Source organism: Palaemon carinicauda, chromosome 3 (assembly GCF_036898095.1).
Source record: "Palaemon carinicauda isolate YSFRI2023 chromosome 3, ASM3689809v2, whole genome shotgun sequence".
Lineage (NCBI taxonomy): Eukaryota > Metazoa > Arthropoda > Malacostraca > Decapoda > Palaemonidae > Palaemon > Palaemon carinicauda.
The window spans coordinates 117,608,968-117,628,848 of record NC_090727.1 but is presented as its reverse complement, the minus strand read 5'-3'; the positions used below and the strand labels follow the sequence as shown (position 1 = coordinate 117,628,848).

The following is a 19,881-nucleotide window of genomic DNA, read 5'->3' as shown; positions in this document are numbered from 1 at the left end:
CCTTTACCTGCTTGTATCTATAAGTCTGACTGGCCTCGTACCCCTTAGGGGTTCTTGGTACCGCTTCCCACTTACGCGTTCTCAGGACTTGTCCTAGAACTCCCTATCACATAGTGTTGACGTTGGTTGGACCGCTTCGGCAGTCTCCACATCCCCAACTTTGGCTAGACCAATTTGTTCTTATACTGTTTTTTCCCCTTCCATGCAAACTGCTTAGATGCCGACAGTAACAACTACACATTATTTGATTTCATGAGTGTTACCTACATTTCCCACAACATAGCTGCATCCGTGGCCAACAAATTATGTACACACTGTTGTTCCTACACATGATGACATCACTTCAATGCGTGATGATATTCCCGCACCTGATAGCCATGATACCATGTCACAAGATAATGCATGCTTTGATCATGCTGTCACTGCTCAAGTTTGTAAATGAATGGAACCCCCTCATGTTTGTGTTCCTTCGATTCCCAAACCTCAACTACGTTGTTCTAACTCAACAACCATTTGCCATACAAATGACTTGCTGTACCTTACTCAGTCAAGTACCTTGCCTATTTTTCTTAATACCTCTGATTTTACACAATCTTTGGAATAACAAAAATCTCCTTTTTCATTTTTTTTTAGGTTCAGAATAAGAAAAGGCAGGAGCATTTACCAGCTTTTCCTCGGATGTTCCCCCCCCCCCCATCTGCAGCAGATGACGTCCCTGTGATTAAACGGAATAGACATGGTCCGTGTAGGAGGCGCCCTAAATGACCTTCCTCGGAGAGATATTCTTCGCACAGGTTGAGCTCCGAAAGGGACCTCCCTGTTACTCCTTCGTAGACCGCTACAGATAGAGATACTTATTCTTAGAGTGAGGACGACTCATGTTATTCTTCCTCTATATCCTCTTCTCTTCATTCATGGAATGTTAAAGAGAGGAAAGCCCTTCAAGGAAAGGTTAAGAATTCTGGCGAATCCCTCAAGGTGGAACTGCCAATTACCTCTAAACAAGAGCCTATTATTGAGACTGGACCTAATTACTATTGACAACTCCCATATTATCATGTTGCGCGCGGTCACCATCTCAGTTGACATTGTCCTCAAGGTACCGATATATCTATCGAAAGCTTCTCACTTTACCAGGATCTTAAGCTTAATTTGTCGCTTCGTGCCTATTGGCACAAGTTACTAATAGGCGTTCTGTTATTGATACGATCTTTCCTCAATCTTAGAGCACTATGCATAGGTTTGATGTGGTGTATGGATGAAACTTGTGATATGCTGGACTTATTTATTGATACAAAAGTCTCGTCCTCGGAGAACTCACTCAAAGTGAGCAGATCCTCCAAATTGCCTACCTTGGCACTTTTACACCAAAGAAAATTTTATATTTACTCAGGTGCTCATCCTATCCCATTGCCTATTGACGCTGATGTTGCTAATCTGGTCCTGAGCGTTAACCCCCTCCATCTTCTTTGGACCCTATATGTAAATTATGGAGGTAACAGCTATGTCTGCTGTACAGGCCTGTTCCTGGCTGGATCACTGGTCAGGAGTAGTGTTTGCTTTGCAGTAACAAAGAACGTGAGTAATGAGGACATTCTGAAACAATTTGTTGATGTCGAGATTTGGAGCCAAGGCACTGGAGTTCCTGCTTCATCAGAAAGTCTCTTTGTAGGACAACAGCATCCTTAAAAGACATAAAGTAGTCTTGGCACGATGCATTTAACAGTTATCTCCCAGGGATGCTCTTGGTTTGAGGAATTCTAACCTGGAGGACTCCCTTTTCTTTTTCCTCCTTCAGATGTGGCTGCTGCTATCAAGAAGGCAAAGAAAACAAGTCATACTTCTCTTGTTAAGAGAGCTGCAACACCAAGGATGCCTGTGCTTCAACAGCCCTAAAGGTACTCTCCTTTTAAAGAGGCTAATCAGCAAGGTTGCCTTATTCCTCCTACAGACTTCCAACAGCTTAGGTGGTAATATCCTTAGCCCACCTTTGCCATAGAGGACACTCCTCCAGCTGTAGAGACTCTTGCTTGGGAGGGTAAATCCCCCAGCTTCCCACTGGTAGGGGGATGCCTACAAAGTCATTGGCACAGTTGGCAGTTCTTCAGGGCTGATCCCTGGACTGAAAGTTGTGCATTTAGGGTATCCTGTCCTACTTATAGACTGCCTACCCCCTCTGACTCTGACTGTCAAACCATTTTATTTTAGAGGATCTGTGAAGGACCTCCTCATACAAAAGGAAGTATCTCAGCTTGTTAGGTAAAGGAGCATTGAGGAAGTCATAGATGACTCCCCAAGCTTCCTCAGCAATGGGAGGTTGGAGACCCATCATAGACTTGTCTCATTTGAACCTATTTGTCTTACAAACAAAGTTCCAAATGGAGACTCGGGCCACTCTTCTTCAGGTCATCAGGAAAAATGACTTCCTTTTGACCATAGACTTGAAATACTCGTACTTTCAGGTCCCCATCCATCCAGGATCAAGGAATAACCTGAGGTTTCCCTTCAGAGACAGGATCTTCCACTTTAAGGTACTATGCTTCAACCTTTCCACAGCACCTCAGGTCTTTACCATGATCTTTGCCCTTGCCTCAGCTTTGGCTTATGCTGTGTTCATCAGGCTTCTGAGTTGTCTGGATGACTAACTTCTCCTGGTAGTCTTTCGAGCCTTGCTTATGAAGCACAGAGATCTCCTTCTTGACTTTTACTAGGAGTTGGGAATTCAGCTAAACTTAGAAAAGTTCAGCCTGATCCATCAGCAGAACATCAGATATCAAGGAATGGAAATCAACTTTACCCATGTCAGAGCATTTCCATCTGCTGATAAGGTATAGATAAAGATGCAGGAAAGTGGCAGAAAGCTTTTTAGAAGGGGAACTGCTCTCTGCTTGCTCTTGGTAGACTCTTCTAGGACACTTCACATCGTTAGAGAAGCTAGTCCCCTTCGGGAGGATGCATCATCGCTTTGGTGCAGTGGTCCCACATGTCTGACCCTGCTGTCGGTGCTCCAGGAGGTAGGGACAGATCTCCAATGGTGCCCCTCCCCCCGTGAAATTCCTTCTATTCTTGTATGCTTCATGTCAAAGGGATGGGGGAACAGTCATCTAGTGGTAGAGGTACATTGGTGGGCACAGCACAATGCATTGTCCCTCTCGGTAAGGTTCATTCCTGGGAAGAGGAACGTCACTTATGAACATCCGAGTCGACCAGGGACAACAGGTGGTTACGAATGGTCTTTGGTTCCTCTAGCAGCAAAGAGTTTTGACTTTGTGGGGTTCCCCATCATTAGACATGTTTGCCACTTGCCTGAACATCAAGCTCCTTGTGTATTGCTCTCCAGTCCTGGACCCAGCAGCAGCAGTGGAAGATGCCTTCCAGCACCCGATGGACGGACTAGACTTTTGCACCTTAATGCCGTTCTGTCTGATTCATCAGGTCATGAACAAAATCCGACCGTTTCTAGAGGTTAGAGTAATGCTAGTGGCTCCAAAATGTCCAAAGGCCGGGTAGTACCCAAACCTGCTAGACATTCTCACAGAAAGTCCAAGATAACTTCCAGAATGGCCGAACCTGTTGTGTCAACCAGACAAGAAATTTTCCAGAAACGTCTTTTTGCCTACCTATATTCACATTATGTAGTGGTTTGCCGACTTTAGCCAAAGGTAGCACCCAAACTGCCAGGTGTCCGAATGTCGACCTCAACCCGACGTTCACTACACAAAAATTATTCAACAGTGGAATACCCAAAAATCTAGGTAACAGGTCAAAAGAATGGAGCATTGGGCACCACCCCTTGATTTATACTAGGCAAGGGGACCCAGCTAGAACCTGACTTGCCCCTTTGCTTCTCTTGCCTGTAGCTTGCTGATCATAAGTAAAAGTATAAGAATATTAGGTGAAACGGAATATTATAATTAAAAACTAAGAAAAAAAATAGTGGCTGAGAAGGGGAGCTCATTGGTGTAAGGAACTGGAATGAGATGCTGTATTCATAAAATCAAAAATATTCATTTTGAAAAAAAGACTGTTAGGATTTCTTTAACGGTGTTTTGTCAATCCAAATAAAAAATTAAAGGCAAAATTAGCATCCCTTTACGTAAAACTTCTGCATCAGGGTAACAAGATAAATAAATTTTGAATAAAAATAAAAAAATTATTCACATGCTGGACACAAGTTTTCTAAGCCATCTCAAACCAACCACCCATAAGAAAATATAAATCTGTGAAAATACTGTACTACAATAATTTTCCCTGAATCAATGCTGTCCCTTCAATATCCAGTTCACCACAAAGCTGCAAAGTCACTTAAAATTATCAAACTCTGAACAGTACGGCCGCATACGATGCCGTACAGGTCTCTGCGGGCCCACAATAACAATGTCTCGAAAATTTTGTCAACAACAGTATTACCTAAATCTCTCATTCTTGGAAGGGGTTTTGAATAAGTCTGAAACAATTCAGACTAAACTCGAACACAGTCACTCTCCTCCTGACATCTGAATTCACTTCTTGGGCCTCCGACCAAATATGTCATTTCAATAGCTCCTGTTAACTATTAATGTTTATGACACACTCTCATATAGCAAGATTCTTCCTCGTTACTTCGCACATCGAAACAAAACATTTATTAACTTTACGGTGTTGACTGTCGAACACGAGCAATCGCCAGTGGCCTTATAATACATTGGTTGTGGTGTTATTCAGTCAAACACTTGAGTTCACAGGCAATATAATATGAATACAGAGCAGCATCACAGACCACTACACACTGGTAACAGGCCATCAACCACATTCATAATTGTTATGAGCAGTACTAGACTGATGCTCTGTTTCCTTTCTGGGCAAAGGGTGCTGCTGTCAGTACCTTGTTGTCTTCAGAGAGCCAAGAATCAGTGAGGTTCAGAGCTCCAAATTCCTTTTCACATACAAGACATGTACGCTGACCTTTGCAACCGCAAGGTCTAGGATGAAACATGATAATTATTGGTACTGTATACTTGATGCTGCAGTCAAAAACAGTTACTTTCTCATCATTCACAACTTGACAAACTTGATTCCATTTTTCTCAAAGTGTATTAGTAGGGCTTCGTTAATATCCTAATGGCCCTTGTGTATATATTTCCAGGTTCCAGGTTCCTCGTTGCTCTCTCCAAACCCTACAGAGAGTAGGGCGTGCTGCAAAAAAAAATGTCGTTAGACAATGGGTAGGACCAAAAACATAACAGAGAACACACATAATATATATATATAATGCAAACAAAAAATTAAGTTGTATTTTCCCTAACGATAGTATTGATTTTTTTCACAACGGTTGAAGGTTATCCGTTTCCTCCAAAAGAGATGCTTTTCGTGACCAATTGAAAAACAATTTTATGGATACCTCCAAAAGTCATCTGCAGCTAGTTACCAAGCCAAGTGGGTAATCTTTTGTGGTTGGTGTCATAGTGGGAATAAAGCCACTGTTCCTCTGTTTGCTGACATTTAGTATTCCTGAGGAACGAGAAATCCCTTTGTCACTGCGGTTAAGGGCTACCGCTCAATCTTGATCCAGATTTTCAAATTAAAAGGGGCTTGATCTCTCATCATGGGAACTCTCTATCTCATTAGAAGTTTTGAACAGACCTGCTCTTCTCGGGAACTCAAGCCTCCCTCTTGGAACGTGACAAAGGTTCTAAGGTCCCTGAAAATGGCCCCCTATAAGCCCATTCATAAAATTCTGAACAGGGATCACACCCTGAAGACTGTCTTTCTCCTTGCCTTAGCATCAGCCAATAGAGTTAGCAGATTACATGGTCAATCTTACCTTGTGCCAAATTCAAAAGGGAGGGAAAACTTGTCTTTTTCCTTTGTTCCCGAGTTTGTGGCCAAGACAAAAATGCATCTATTACTGATCATGGTTTGACTCTTTCATGATATTTTCTCTCAAAGAGGTAGCTGATGTTTTGATATAAAGTCTTTTACTCTGTCCTATAAAAGCAGTCAGAAAATATTTAAAAAGAATTTCCTTTTTTCGACTTAAATTGTAAAAAGAAAATTTCCAAGAATATAATTTCTTTTGGGTTGCATAAAGCCTTTCATGAGTGTATAAATCCTCAGAGGAAGTATTGCCACCCCCCTCCCCTAGAGCACATCAGGCATGTGGTCCTGCTACAACCTTAGCATTTTGCCAGAGCCACTCCCCAAGTTCTTAGTGCATGTGTCTGGAGAAGGCAGAATACCTTCGCAAGTCATTATCTGAAAGATTGTATTCACAGATCCTTCGACAAGGTAGGAAATGTTGAACAAGTCTGAACATAATCAGAAAATGGGTCTCGGAGTATTCACTGGATCACACCCTAATGCTGATGAGAATAACAAGTTCTTAATTATGAATATATATATTTTATATATTGATATTATGATGCTTAATTTTCATATAGCTTCTTATTTATCTGTGTCTGAACCTAGAGAGCATAGACATCACAACCTCGCTTCTTCACGAGCTGGATGGACTTTCATTACCAACTTACCTTTGACCTTTACATAAAGTCTGGTTTTACCATTGTGATCATCCTAGAGTGAGTGAATCCCTCTTCATTATTATTATTATAATTATTATTACTACTGGCTAAGCTACAACCCTAGCTGGAAAAGCAGGCTGCTATAAGCCCACCCAAGGGCTCCAATAGGGAAAATGGCCCAGTGAGGAAAGGAAATAAGGAAAAACTACCAGAGAAGTTTAAGAATAATAACATTAATATATAAATCATAGAAAACTTAAAAATGACAAGAGGATGAAAACTTCAAAATAACCTGAGAAAGAGAAACAAGACAGAAGTGTGTTAGAGTGTACCCTCTAGCAAGAGATCTCTAACCCAAGACCATGATACAGAGGTTATGGCACTGCCCTAGACTAGAGAACAGTGGTTTGATTTTGGAGTGTCCTTTTCTTAGAAGAGCTGCTTACCATAGCTAAAGAGTCTTCTACCCTTACCAAGAGGAACTAGCCACTGAATAATTACAGTGTAGTGGTTAACCTCTTGAGGGAAGAAGAATTGTTTCGTAATTTCAGTGTTGTCAAGTGAATGAGGAAAGAGGAGAATGTGTAAAGAATAGGCCAACCTATTCTGTGTATGTTGGCAAAGGTGAAATGTGCCGTAACCAGAGAGAGGGATCCGATGTAGTGCTGCCCTGCCTGTCAAAGGACCCAATAACTCTAGTGGTAGTATCTCAACGGGTGAACGGAGACATCCTCCCACCTAAGGAAGACTCATTTAAATGAATAAAATTTCTATTCATATAGGAATGAATTATAAATTTTGAAATTATCTTATATTTATACAAACCCTAGTCATTCAAGCAAAGGTCCTGCTTCAAGCATCTCACAAGTCTTTGACCAGGATAGATTGGAGCTTGCATCACAGCAGCATGTAATGCTTCCCAGCAGTGGAGTTGCCAAGTAACCTATTACAGTTACAACTGGACCTGTTTTTTTTTTTTTTTTTTTTTTTTTTTGTCTAGTCTTAGAAAATTGATATTAGGTACGAGTAACCCATTTAAATAACTCAGGTTTGTATAGCTAGGAAAAATACAAGTTACTTGAATATTTGCAGTTTTTACTGAAACAAAGATTTTTCTGAGAACAGTGATTCCATCATGGTCATATGTATTACATGGAATTCTAACTTGGAAATGTTTTTTCTTTCAGCCTCATGCAGTTTATGCGAAAGATGTGCTTGACATAGAGCAATTCAGTACTGTAAAAGGAGTAAACTTGGATGCAACAGATGACTCTTTTTACTCAAAATTTAACACTGGTTCTGTATCAATCCCTTGGCAACAAGAGGTGAGTAGTCATTTTAATGATATCCTATTGCACTAAATTTTTGCATGTCTGCTTTACATTTAAAAACTGTTAGTATTTTAGCATTGATTAGTAAAAAAAGTTCAATGTGCTTTTCATTAAGTGTATGTAATTAACCAACAAAACTGGAGGGCAAGATTCACTTGCCCCAAAAGGGTGTTACCAGTGTAACAAAGAAGTTTTAGAGGTCTCTCAAAGATTGTTATATCGTTAAAAGCCAGTCTGCCCTATATCACTTACATATCAATTTGCTGAAATTTACCGAAGCGAATGTTTTTAAAGAAAACTAATAAGTTAAATTCTACATACGCTGTAGTTTATACCTTTAGTGACCAGCAGACAATAAGAAAATCAGATACCTCAAAGAGAGTATTAGTTTACACTGTAAGATCGAATGCTGAAACTGTACAGGAGAATGTTGTATTGAAAAAAACCAAAATACAGTATGGTCCCAGTACCGGGGGAGGTTACGTCCTTTTAAACACACACACACACACACACACACACACCCCCTGCGCGAACCACGAATTTAGGACGCAGTTTACTGCTACAAGCTTCCCCAACACTTACTAAAGACGGTCTTACTCATTGATACAGTGGTAATTTAGTAATATTGTAGTAAAAATGTAGTAAGATTGCATGCAGTTATGTATAGTATTTCAATAATTTAAACATTTTAATTTTGTACTGCAATAATATTTTAATTAAAAAAAAATGTAAGTACAGGAGGACAGTAACACCGCATATCATAGTCACCCATACTTATTACTGTACTGAAGAGTCGTTTTTTATACGGCCATATCTAATAGAATTAACAGAAAGTGGAATAAATTTAAAGGCAAACATAGATAGATAAATCAGTGTGAACAGTTCAGGTAAAACATGTTATATAATAGGCTATTGAAAAACATTATTAATACACGGTTACAAAAAATATGCACTATACATATTGTACATACCTGCACAGTGTATGCATCTATAAAAAAACATATTTTTCTATTATATTAACTGGCATTAAGATTATTAACCAGTTAGGGATGAATTTGAGCATTTTTCTGGTAAAAAGGGGCCTGTCTGTTAAGTGAAAATTCGTGAATTTGCGGGCTGCCATGAATTGAAAAAAAAAAAATGAGTCCAACCAATGAATATGCGATGCCGCGTATCAAGTTATCACTATCCTCATAAACAATTATGTTTCTCCAATTTCCTTTACAGGTTTAGATGTCAATGAGTTCCTTCCTTTCTTTTCTATTCTATACTGTTTTCCTGAACTTCCTTTAGGGGTAGAACTTCATCGGTCCCCTTTTCCATGATTTCCTGGCCCTTTCTACACCTCGTCATCCTGCTTCTTCCATATTTACAGTTCCTTTGACCTACTGTTCCTTATCTGTGTTTAAACCACCTCAATTTTTTTATTTTTCGAACTGTATACCACATTTCACCACCATTTCCTCATTCCTAATATTATCTAGACACAAATCGTAAGTTTCTGGGGCTACACTTGAAAATTAAGTTGTACCGTAACGAATACAAACCTACGCTATTTATAGAGGTATTTTTTTGGCATAGCTGAAAGGACGAGCCATTAAAATTTGGCGAGGGTTAACTACCCATCCCACTAGTTAAGGGAGGGGTACGGGTTGGGTAGCTATCTATCCCTCTCACTCACACACCTGTGACTGTGCTTCACTTTTTGCTTTTGGCTAGGATGATGAACGGTTGTTGCTGCTCTTCATCCTTGCATTTTTAGACTGCCATTAATATGTTTTGCTTTCTCTTTTCAGTGTTTATGTGTTTGTTGGTGCCTTCCCTGCAGATATTCGTACCTGCCCTGGCCCAGAGGGCCGCACCTGTGGTACCTTCATGTCCGCCGAGGACACTGATCCTCACAGCCTTTGCCCAAGCTGCAAGGGTCAACGGAGTAGTCAGTTCAACAAGCGTAATGAATATCAGGAGTGGTCTGCCTCCCAGTGGGAAATGTTTGGGCGATGGCGTAAGAAGTTTAAGCTGGATTTTTCTCCACCAAAGATTACTTCAAAGCAAAAGAAACTCAAGGCTTCTTCTTCCACTTCCTGACATTCCCCCGAAGCTCCTGTTCGTTTGGTCTCCTCCCCGGGAACCGTCGAGCAGTATCACAGGCCGCTTAACTACTAGACAACCTCGGTCCTCGAGAGATGATGTCGCTTCCCTAGAGAAGCAGCCTCGCCTTCCCTCTCGGGCTGTCCTTGTCACTTTCTCCCATGTTATAGGTTTGGCCTTCCTTCGGTCCATCCTCCAGGGAGGCTCTGTTGCAGCTGCTGCACCAGGGTACTGGTTTGCAGTATTCTTCGACTTCAGAGGTAGATCCTCTGGCCCTCGTCGATGTTGTGGTGTCAGATGACTCATCTGCTGGGGGGGAAGCATAGTCCCAGGCATGTCTCTCCTCCTGCGAGTGTTTCTTCCTCCCGAGGGAGGTCACTCATAGAGAATCCTCTTCGGAGGACTGCTGCTACTTCTGACGGTCAGCTTGCTGATCCACTGTCCCCCATGGGGTGCCTTCGTGATTGTAGACCCCGCTGTACTCGTCCATCTCTTTGCCTCATTGGCCTTGTTCCCACAGCTCTCCTTGGAGGAGGAGCCCTTTCATCCGACTTCACCTAGTTCAGGACCTTTTCTGGCCGACTCTGATGCTTGTCACCGAACTTTGGTTCTTGACTCCCTGCCGAAGGATCGCTCGCAATCCCCTTCAGAGGATGTTTGCCCTTCTAAAGGGCACATCCCATTGCTTGATCATTGGCCAGCTGCTCGTCAGTCTTCGTCTCGCTGATCTCCTGCTCAAGCTTCTGGTTCCCATCATCCTACGATTCATCATTTGCTTGCTCGTCACGATGCTACTGACCATCGTCTTCCCACGGATCATCGCCTACCAACGCGTCGGGTTTCCTTGTATCATTGTTTTCCGATGCAATGCGTCGCGTCAGAACAGCGTTCGCCCGCCTTTTGATTTTACAGCCCACCATCCATCGTCTTGTAAGGCACCTACGGAGGTTCCTTTAGCTAGTGCTCGTCAGCGTTTGCTGCGTCAACGCTCACCTGCATGTCAGCAATCATTTCTGCATAAACTCTCTCCAATGCATTAGCTGTCACCCCCGCGTCAGCATTCACCAATGCGTCAGCACTGGCCAGCTCGTCGACAATTGCCAGTTTGTCGACGCGTCAGTGTTCACCATCGACAATGCTCGCCAACAAGGAAACACCTTCCAACGCTTCAGTATCCTAGGATTGCTCATCAGGCAGAGTTCAAGGCTAAAAACAACAGGCATCATCATCCTTCGATTTTCAAGAAGTCTCAGCAGGCCTTCAAGTCATAGGTAGGTGATCACAGAGGAAAGGAGCAGGAGCGGAAAGGAAGGTCATTGCCTCCCAGAACATCAGTCCTCTCTCTGAGGAAAAGCAGAATTTCTCTCCACAGGTCACTGTCCCATTCCCCTCCCCGCAAACGCATAACAGCATAACCGCCGGGGAAGGAGGAAAGGGGCAATCTAGGGGAATTCAAGATTCCAAAGTTACCAGCTCCCAAGGTGAACCGAACATGTAAATCTTCAGCCCCGGGCAAGACTCTTTCTAAGGGAACCTTCAGCCTCCTTCCCCTCGAGGAATTTATCAGACATCGTCAGCAGACAGCCATGATTCTGAGCTGTCGTCAGGGTAGTGATGCAGGTTTTTGGACATGCCCTTTCCCCCCTGAAGAGGAAAAGAGGAGTTCCTGAAGTCAAAATTATATCAAGGGTGACGTTTACAGTAGTTAGGACGTCAAGGATAAGGTTGAACCTCTGCGGTTCTCCTTCTCCCCCATTCTCTTGGCTCGCCATGACTGCTTTCAAAAGTATCGCATGAGGAGGAGTCCACTCCAGACTCCCTCCAACCACATTTAGAGGAGGACCTTCCCCTTGACAGTAGTGTCACTTCTTCAGAGTTTTCCAGGAATGCCAGACCATCCAAGCCTTCAATGCTGGAAATCTACCTTCCTCCTTGTATGGAGTATAAGGACTTCAGACGTTGCCCAAGTCCTCTTTGAAGATCTCCTGACCTGCAGAGGGGGTCAGAACTATCAGCCACTCTAAACTTGACCACGACCCACTCTGAGACGAGTTCCCGGTGATGGATGACTTTGCTGCCAGCCCCCTTTCAGAAGGAGAAGAGAAAGAGTCAGAACACGCCTTATGACACTTTCTGACTTTGATGAGGGCCCTCAACGGGTTGTCTGACCCATAGTGTGTTCCTCAGGAGGGCTATGACACGGTCTTAGACCGTATCTGTGGCACTCGAAAGCCCACTAAGTCCAATGTAGCCTTGCCTTGATCTCAAGGGCTGAAGAGTGCCTGACATAATATCTCTTCTTGGCTCTCCTAGTTCTCCTCCCTTCAATCAGGCTCAGCTGCCAAGCTCCTCCCACCTCTTTGTGTTCAGCAGAGGAGGTATTACGAGGTCTTGGACGAGCCTCGACCAACTCTTCCTCTTCACCATTCCTTGGGGGAATTGACTAAGGGGGTCTCTCTAGGGAGACTTTCCGGCCATCAGGTCACGTTCTCGGCGGCGGAGATTCTTAACCAAGAAAAGATTGTGAAATATGCAATGCAGGCTACTTCGTGGCTGGATCTGTGGTTAGGGTCCTAGGGAATCCGTTATGAACGGAGGACTTCTCCAAAGAAAGTAACAGGAAAGTGATGGAAACCTTCTTCCTCTCAGGTACCCAAACTATTGAGTTCCTGACCCACCAAGTGGTGAACTTGTGGGCCAACACCATCCTCAAATGCAGGGACTCTGTATCTGAGAGGCTCCATCACCAAGTCCCTAATGCCGAGATTGCAAGGGTCAGGAACTCCTTTCTGGAGGGTTCCTCTTTGTTCGAGCCTAGGGACGTCGAACAGGCTGCGGAGAGGAGGAGGAAGTCCCACCAGGACTCTCTTCCATGGGTCTTTAACATCCCGGCCCTACAGACCACCACCTTCTCCGCAGTCCAACCAACCTAAAGCTCGTCAAGCAAATCAGCAGCGAACAAAGAGGTGTCAAAGAAGCCCTTTTCAACCAAAGACAAGAAAGGCAGTAGTAAGTCCTCTCGAGGAGTGAAACATCCTAGAGGGAGCGGCAACAGCCGCAAAAGTTGAGACTGCTCGTCCACCAGTAGGGGAATGCCTACAAAGCTGCTGGGACAGGTGGAAGCAGCTCAGGTCTGATCCCTGGACAGTCTTCGTGATTAGTTCAGGGTATCGCGTCCTGTTCTTCTCATCTCTCCCTCCCCTTATCAAGGATCCAGTGACAATGACTCCTTTACTATGGGATCAGCAAAGGGGCTGGCCCTTTTGGCCGAAGTCCAGACCATCTTGGAGAAGGGCGCTCGCCAGGAGGTCCTTGACGACTCCTCGGTCTTCTTCAGTCAACTTTCTTGTGAAAAGGGCATCTGGGGGTTGGAGACCAGTCATCGACATCTCAGCTCTGAACAAGTTTGTCAAACAAATTTAGTTCAGCATGGAGACGGCAGACACGGTTAGAAAAGCAGCACGACCACAGGACTTAATTTGCACACTGGACTTAAGGACGCATACTTCCAGATCCCAATCCATCTGTCTTCAAGCAAGTATTTAAGATTCAGCCTAGACAACAAGAAATACCACTTCAGGATACTGTGCTTCAGTCTTTCCATCGCACCCCAAGTCTTCATCAGAGTGTACGCCTTAATTTTATCCTGGGCTCACAGGATCGTAATCATTCTCCTCCGTTATCTAGACGACTGGCTGATCTTAGCTGACTCGGTGGCAACCCTTCTTCGGCACCAAGACAAGCTTATGAGGCTATGCGAATATCTGTGTATTATGGTAAACTTCATGAAGTCCTCCCTGCTTCCCACTCAGTGACTGGTATACCTAGGGATGATTTTAGACACCAATCTCTACAAAGTCTTCCCATCAGACAACAGGATAATGAGGCTGAGGAAGGTCGCAACACCTTATCTGAGATGAGAACTCCCATCCCAGAAGTGGCTGTTTCCTCGGACACTTATCATCCCTGGTCCATCTACTCCCCAGTGGCCGCCTCATGATTTAATCTCCAGTGACGATTGAAATCCAATTGGAATTAGCCCTTTGATTCCCCGGACATTCTAACCATCATGGGACCAGAGGAACGGACAGACCTCGAGTGGTGGGTGGCAGACGAGAATCTAAGGAAGGATGTAGATCTTCTCATCCTCCCCCCCGACTTGATTTTGTTTTCCAACGTATCAAAAGAAGGGTGAGGTCACGTTTTTCACCACATGACCTCAGGCCTCTGGTTAGAATCCGAAAAGTACCTTCACATAAATCTCTTAGAGATAAAGGCCATCTGTCTGGCCCTCCATCAGTTCCTGGCGGGCCACTCATTGGTGATGATGAGTGACAACACCACAATAGTGGCTTACAGCAACAAACATGGAGATAATTTTTTGCAGCCCTTATCCCATCTAGCAGTAGAAAAACTGAAATGGGCCGAAGTCCACTCGGTACCGGTATCATGCCGCTTCATTCCAGCAAGAAGAATGTACTCACCGACAATCTGAGCAGAACATTTCAGATAGTGGGCACCAAATGATCTTTGGGTCATCTAGCAGCCAACAAAGTCCTGACTGTGGGGTTCTCCGACTGTGGTTCTGTTCGCAACAGCCCAGAACTTCAGACTCCCGCCATACTGCTCCCCAGTCCGGGACCACAAGGCTCTCGCAAAATGTATTCCAAATATGGTGGGACAACATCGACGTTTACGCCTTTCCCCCCGTTCTCTCTGATGAGAAGCGTTCTCAACAAGGCCAGAACATCAGTCAACCTCTCAATGACTTACAACTCCGCTATGGCATCATGCGGAATGGTTCCCGGACCATCTGCGGCTCCTAAAGGAGCCTCCAAGAAAACTCCCTCCACGACATTATCTATTCAGACAACCACATGTCAACATCCACCATAAAGCCATAGCTTTGCTATGACTTCACTCCTGTAGACTATTCAGCATCTCCTCATTCAGAGAGGATTTTTGCAACAGGTTCCGAAGAGGATGTCTGGATACATGCGGAATTCCTCAGCACCAGTCTGACAGGCAAAGTGGAACATCTTCTGTGGTTGGTGTCATGGAAAGGGTGTCTCTACATTCAATGCTTCTATTCCAGCTATAGCAGAGTTCCTTGTGTATTTGTGGGAGGAAATGCGATTCTCAGTTTCGGCTGTGAAAGGCTATCGCTTAGCCTTGAGCCTCCTTTTCAAACTGAAAGGAATGGTCATCTCATCGCTAGAACTCTCCTGTCTCATACAGTTACGAACTTACCTGTCCTCAGTCGGAGGACAGATTCAAGTTTTTCTGTCTATAAAGAGACCTCCTTACGAACCATTACGCCAGGCAACAGATCGTCACCTGACCTGGAAGACGGTGTTCCTACTTGCCTAGGCCTCGGCCAAAAGAATTAGTATACTTAATGGTCTCTCATGACATCCCCCATTCAAGGGGATGGGGAGGAGTAACGTTCAGCTACGTCCCTGAGTTTGAGGTGTACGTCAAGAGAACAGCAGCAGCTTGCCTCCGGGTGCCTTTACTTTTCGTCAGCATAGGGAGAAACAAGAGGAGGATCACCAAGAACTCCGTCTGCATGGATTCGTAGAGTCATCGATCACGCTCTTGAATCCAGTTTCTCCTCCAACATGTTGACCCTCTTAACGAGAGAATGCCTTGACGCAGTCATGTGGTTTCATCATATTGTTGAAGAATTGTGATGGGCAAGAGGGCTCTCAAACTTGGAGAAATTGCTCCCCAAGTTCGAATCTAAATTTTTCTCCCTTTCCTCTATTTCTTCTGCTCAATATTACTTTGATCTAATTTTATTAACTTACTTTTGTCTTGCTGTCCTAACTCCATGAGTATTATTTACCTTAAGTTTATATATATATATATATATATATATATATATATATATATATATATATATATATATATATATATATATATATATATATATATACACAGTATATATATTTATATCTATATCTATATATTTATTTTATTTGTTCATTTGTTTTATCTATTTATTTTTATTTTATTTAAATGGTGTGGATATTTCCATATTCATTATTACTTCCGGCTTAGATGAATGGGAGAAGGGATCACAGTTGGGAGGTATTCACATTCAAAGCTATATATGAGAGTATTGGATGATCTCACCCATCCCAAAGATAGATTGGACCTTTTTGGTGGAACTACTCCCAAGGCTTGGGTCATTGGAATCCGGGGGGATCCAATCCTTGAGCTGGGACTCTTGGCTTCTGGCCGGAAGCCCATCATTACAGATATGGGGAGGATGATTTCATATTTCCTTGGTCTCAGTCCTAACAGGCGGGTTTAGCTTACACCTGTGCCTCTATATCTGTTTTGGTGCTATCCTTCGGGTAGGGTATGGAGTGGACCATCTGGGGAGCATACTCTCATTGTGCCAATAGTGGAGATTGCAAATTTCCTTTCCAATGTATGATACTTTCTTAAAATTCTCAAGCAGGTAAACCAACAAAAAACATAAAGAAAATCCCACCCTTAACTATGGACCCTTCAAACACTGACTCCCCATCTCCTGGATTTGCTGACACACACACACACACACACACCCCCGGGCACTGTTGACGACCTCTGGTAATGTGAATAGGGAAAGTTCTGTTGATGACCTCGGAACGGTAAAGGACCATTCTACTAATATTCCAAAATCAAGTAATTTGGGTAACACGAGACTTTGAATCCCTCAGGTTACCCAAATTCCAATAGAGACGAACTATGATGATCTATATAAAGCATTTGATTCCTATGGATGTATAAAAGAAATAAGGATGAAACTTGAAGATGAAAAATGGGATTCATGGATATCTTATAGTAGTTATGACGAAGCATTTAGTGCAATAATTAACATGAATAATGTTAAAATTAATAACTTGAATGTCACGGCTGCTCTTTGAATTAAGGTACCAAAGGATTTGGATGTATATACGCCTGCTGATTGGTTGGAAAAAAACGCGGATTTAGCTATGCCCTCCCAGAGAAAGTCATAACCACCAATGTGGCTTATAGCTGAATCAAAGGGGGTTATAGGGAATTATTTTAAAATATGCAGATTAATTCAGAAAAAAGTAGGAACTATTGCACTGGGCGATATATCTCGTTTTGAAAAAAATAGTTTCCTCATCCATGCTAAATCAAGTATACAGTCTGTAATACTGTCCAACATAAAAATATCTAATGATTATATTAAGTTAGATGTCAAACCCCACCTAAATTTTTGCTACAGAAGGGAAATAGTTTTCAGCAAAGATCTGTATGAATTTACAAAGGAGGAGATACTGGCCATGTGTCCACTAAATGTATGGAAATTTCACAAAGTCCCAGGTACATCAATTATCCTTACCTTCCTGGATGCTGATGTACTCTTCCATATTATTATTGAAAACGAAATGATTAAAGTAAGACCATTGCAATGCTTTGTTTTGAATTGCAAAAATGAGAAAATGTGTGGTATTTGCTCCAAATCTTACCATGGAGAATGTGGACTTGGAGCCAGGTGTTGAAATTGCAACTCAAATCATAAATACACAGACAAAAGCTGTGAGCTATGTAAGTTGGAGAAAGCTGCCCTCAACAAATCGAATTTAGAACATATAAGTGTGACCCATGCCAAAAGCCTATTAAATAAATCAAATACCTATGCTAAGGCATTAAAATTAAACCAACCTAGTACTGCCAATAGCTCTAGAAAAAGAAGTATACCATCTGATAAAATGTCAAATAATGAGGTAACTATATTACCAACTGAGGTTATACCACGGTGTATTAACACTAAAGCATTGCCAATTGCTGTACAGCCTTCGTCCCCCAGTACAAAAACTAGTACAAACCTCTCTCAGGCCAAGTCCTTGCCTGATTTGATGGAGGTTCCACTTAAGACCATCTTACCTGATGCACCTGTAGTTGGAAAGGTGCAAATACCTAGAATCCCACCATCTATTAATCGTAAAAGAGAGAGACCTCCATCTCTCTATTCCCCTCCATTAGAAACATTAAAGTTATAACATCAAATCAATTTGATGTTTTGTCTGTTGATGTTTTTAGTGAACCGGAAGATAAACTGAATAGATTAGAAATTCAAGTGAGGTCCACCATCCATCTCAACAAATAGATCAAAAGGATACAAAGAAAGAAACAAACGTAAAACCCAACATAACAAGACCATCTCTGAAGAAACCTACAGATTAAAAACTGATAATGGGAAGACCTCATCCAAGATGTCTTCCAGAAATAATCCATAGTTTTCTCCTCCATTTTGCAATGGAACTGTCAGGGTTTAAGGGTGACATATGAAGAACTTAAGCTCTTAATTCATGAACATTACCCCATAATTGTATATCTACAGGAAAGTAAGCTTGATGCTAACACTCCTAGTCCTCGAGAGTATGTTAGCTATAGAACACCATATAATCAACAAGCAGGGAGCCATGGCGGAAGTCTCATGTACGTTCGTCAAGATGTTCCCCAAATGCCTATGTTTATTCGTACACCCCTGCATGCAGTGGTTGTACAAATTGATATAGGGAGAAAATATACAATATGCTCTCTGTACTTACCTCCAAATGATTCTTACCTCCAAACGATAATATTTTATATGATGATTTAGTAGAGGTCATTCAACAACTCCCTCAACCTTTTCTCTTACTGGGAGATATGAATGGTAGACATCCTTTATGGGGTGATGTTTTGGCAAACACGAGGGACAATATTATCTCATCAATTGTGGAGAATGAGGATGTCAGGCTCCTTAATACAGGATACCCCACGCACACGTAACATATTGGTGCTGATGTAATATTCATCATGAAGATATTTTGAATAAATTTAGAAATTGCATAAAAAATATCCCAAATTTATGTGCACAATCTTTCGATATGGTAGCGGGACCTTCAGATCAGCTAATCATAACCAAAAGCAAAGAAAATATTAAGTAATTCTTGATTGGTAAAAATCTTCCAAAATTGGAAAATAGAATACAAAAATTTGTTATTAGAGCATATGATACCCTATGAAACAAGAAAATGAAATATATACAGTAAGAAAAAATTGATAAAATATGAATTAGATTATTGCCGAATATGACGCATCATAATAAATCTACGGAAACTTCACTTTTTAAGTTCGGCGTACGTCCAAATCTACTTACGACGTGTTTCTCTCCCTGTCTTGGTCTTAAGTCGATATCTACGTGTATGTGTGTGTATATTATATATATATACAGTATATATTATATATATATATATATATATATATATATATATATATATATATATATATGCGTAAAAATCACAGGAAAACGTGATGCTCAGATGCAGAAGAACCACGGGGAAAATGAAAATACAGAATATACACTTAAGTCCTGACTAGTTTCGTGATACTTCCTCTGAGGAAGTATCACGAAACTAGTCAGGACTTAAGTGTATATTCCGTATTTTCATTTTCCCTGTGGTTCTTCTGCATATATATATATATATATATATATATATATATATATATATATATATATATATATATATATATATATATATATATATATATATGTATGTATGTATGTATATACATACATACATACATACATATATACACACACACACACACACACCTAAGGCTGAGTCTCCTATAGTGAAAGATGATGGTTTGTATTTGTGTAGGAACAAATGACAGGTTTTTAAAAGTAATTTGTATTTTTCCTAACTATATAAATCTTGTGTCCTTTATTCAAAATTTCCTTCCAGCACCAATCCCTAGAAATTCCAATCTGCCATTGAAGTGGTTTGGCAGTGAGGTTGGGGGCGGGTATTGCTATTGCCTCCCCACTACTGGTCTATTGTTGACCCCGATATAATTTTTGATCACCTTATTCCAGGTTTGGTGTTATCATTCTTCTATGTAATGGCATCAATGACCTCAGATGTCAAGATGACCCTGAAAACTTTAAA

At 41.9% G+C, this 19,881-nt stretch overlaps 1 protein-coding gene across 3 annotated transcripts in view; it reads left to right on the top strand.

The window, feature by feature from the left end:
• The window catches only part of Gprk2 (G protein-coupled receptor kinase 2), a 180,357-nt gene that overhangs the window by 121,393 nt on the left and 39,083 nt on the right, over positions 1-19,881 (top strand). For all 3 annotated transcript variants that reach the window (XM_068370488.1, XM_068370489.1, XM_068370486.1), the window contains exon 12: positions 7,688-7,825. In XM_068370488.1, the coding sequence (XP_068226589.1) occupies positions 7,688-7,825 (138 nt within the window). The remainder of the gene's footprint in view (positions 1-7,687; positions 7,826-19,881) is intronic.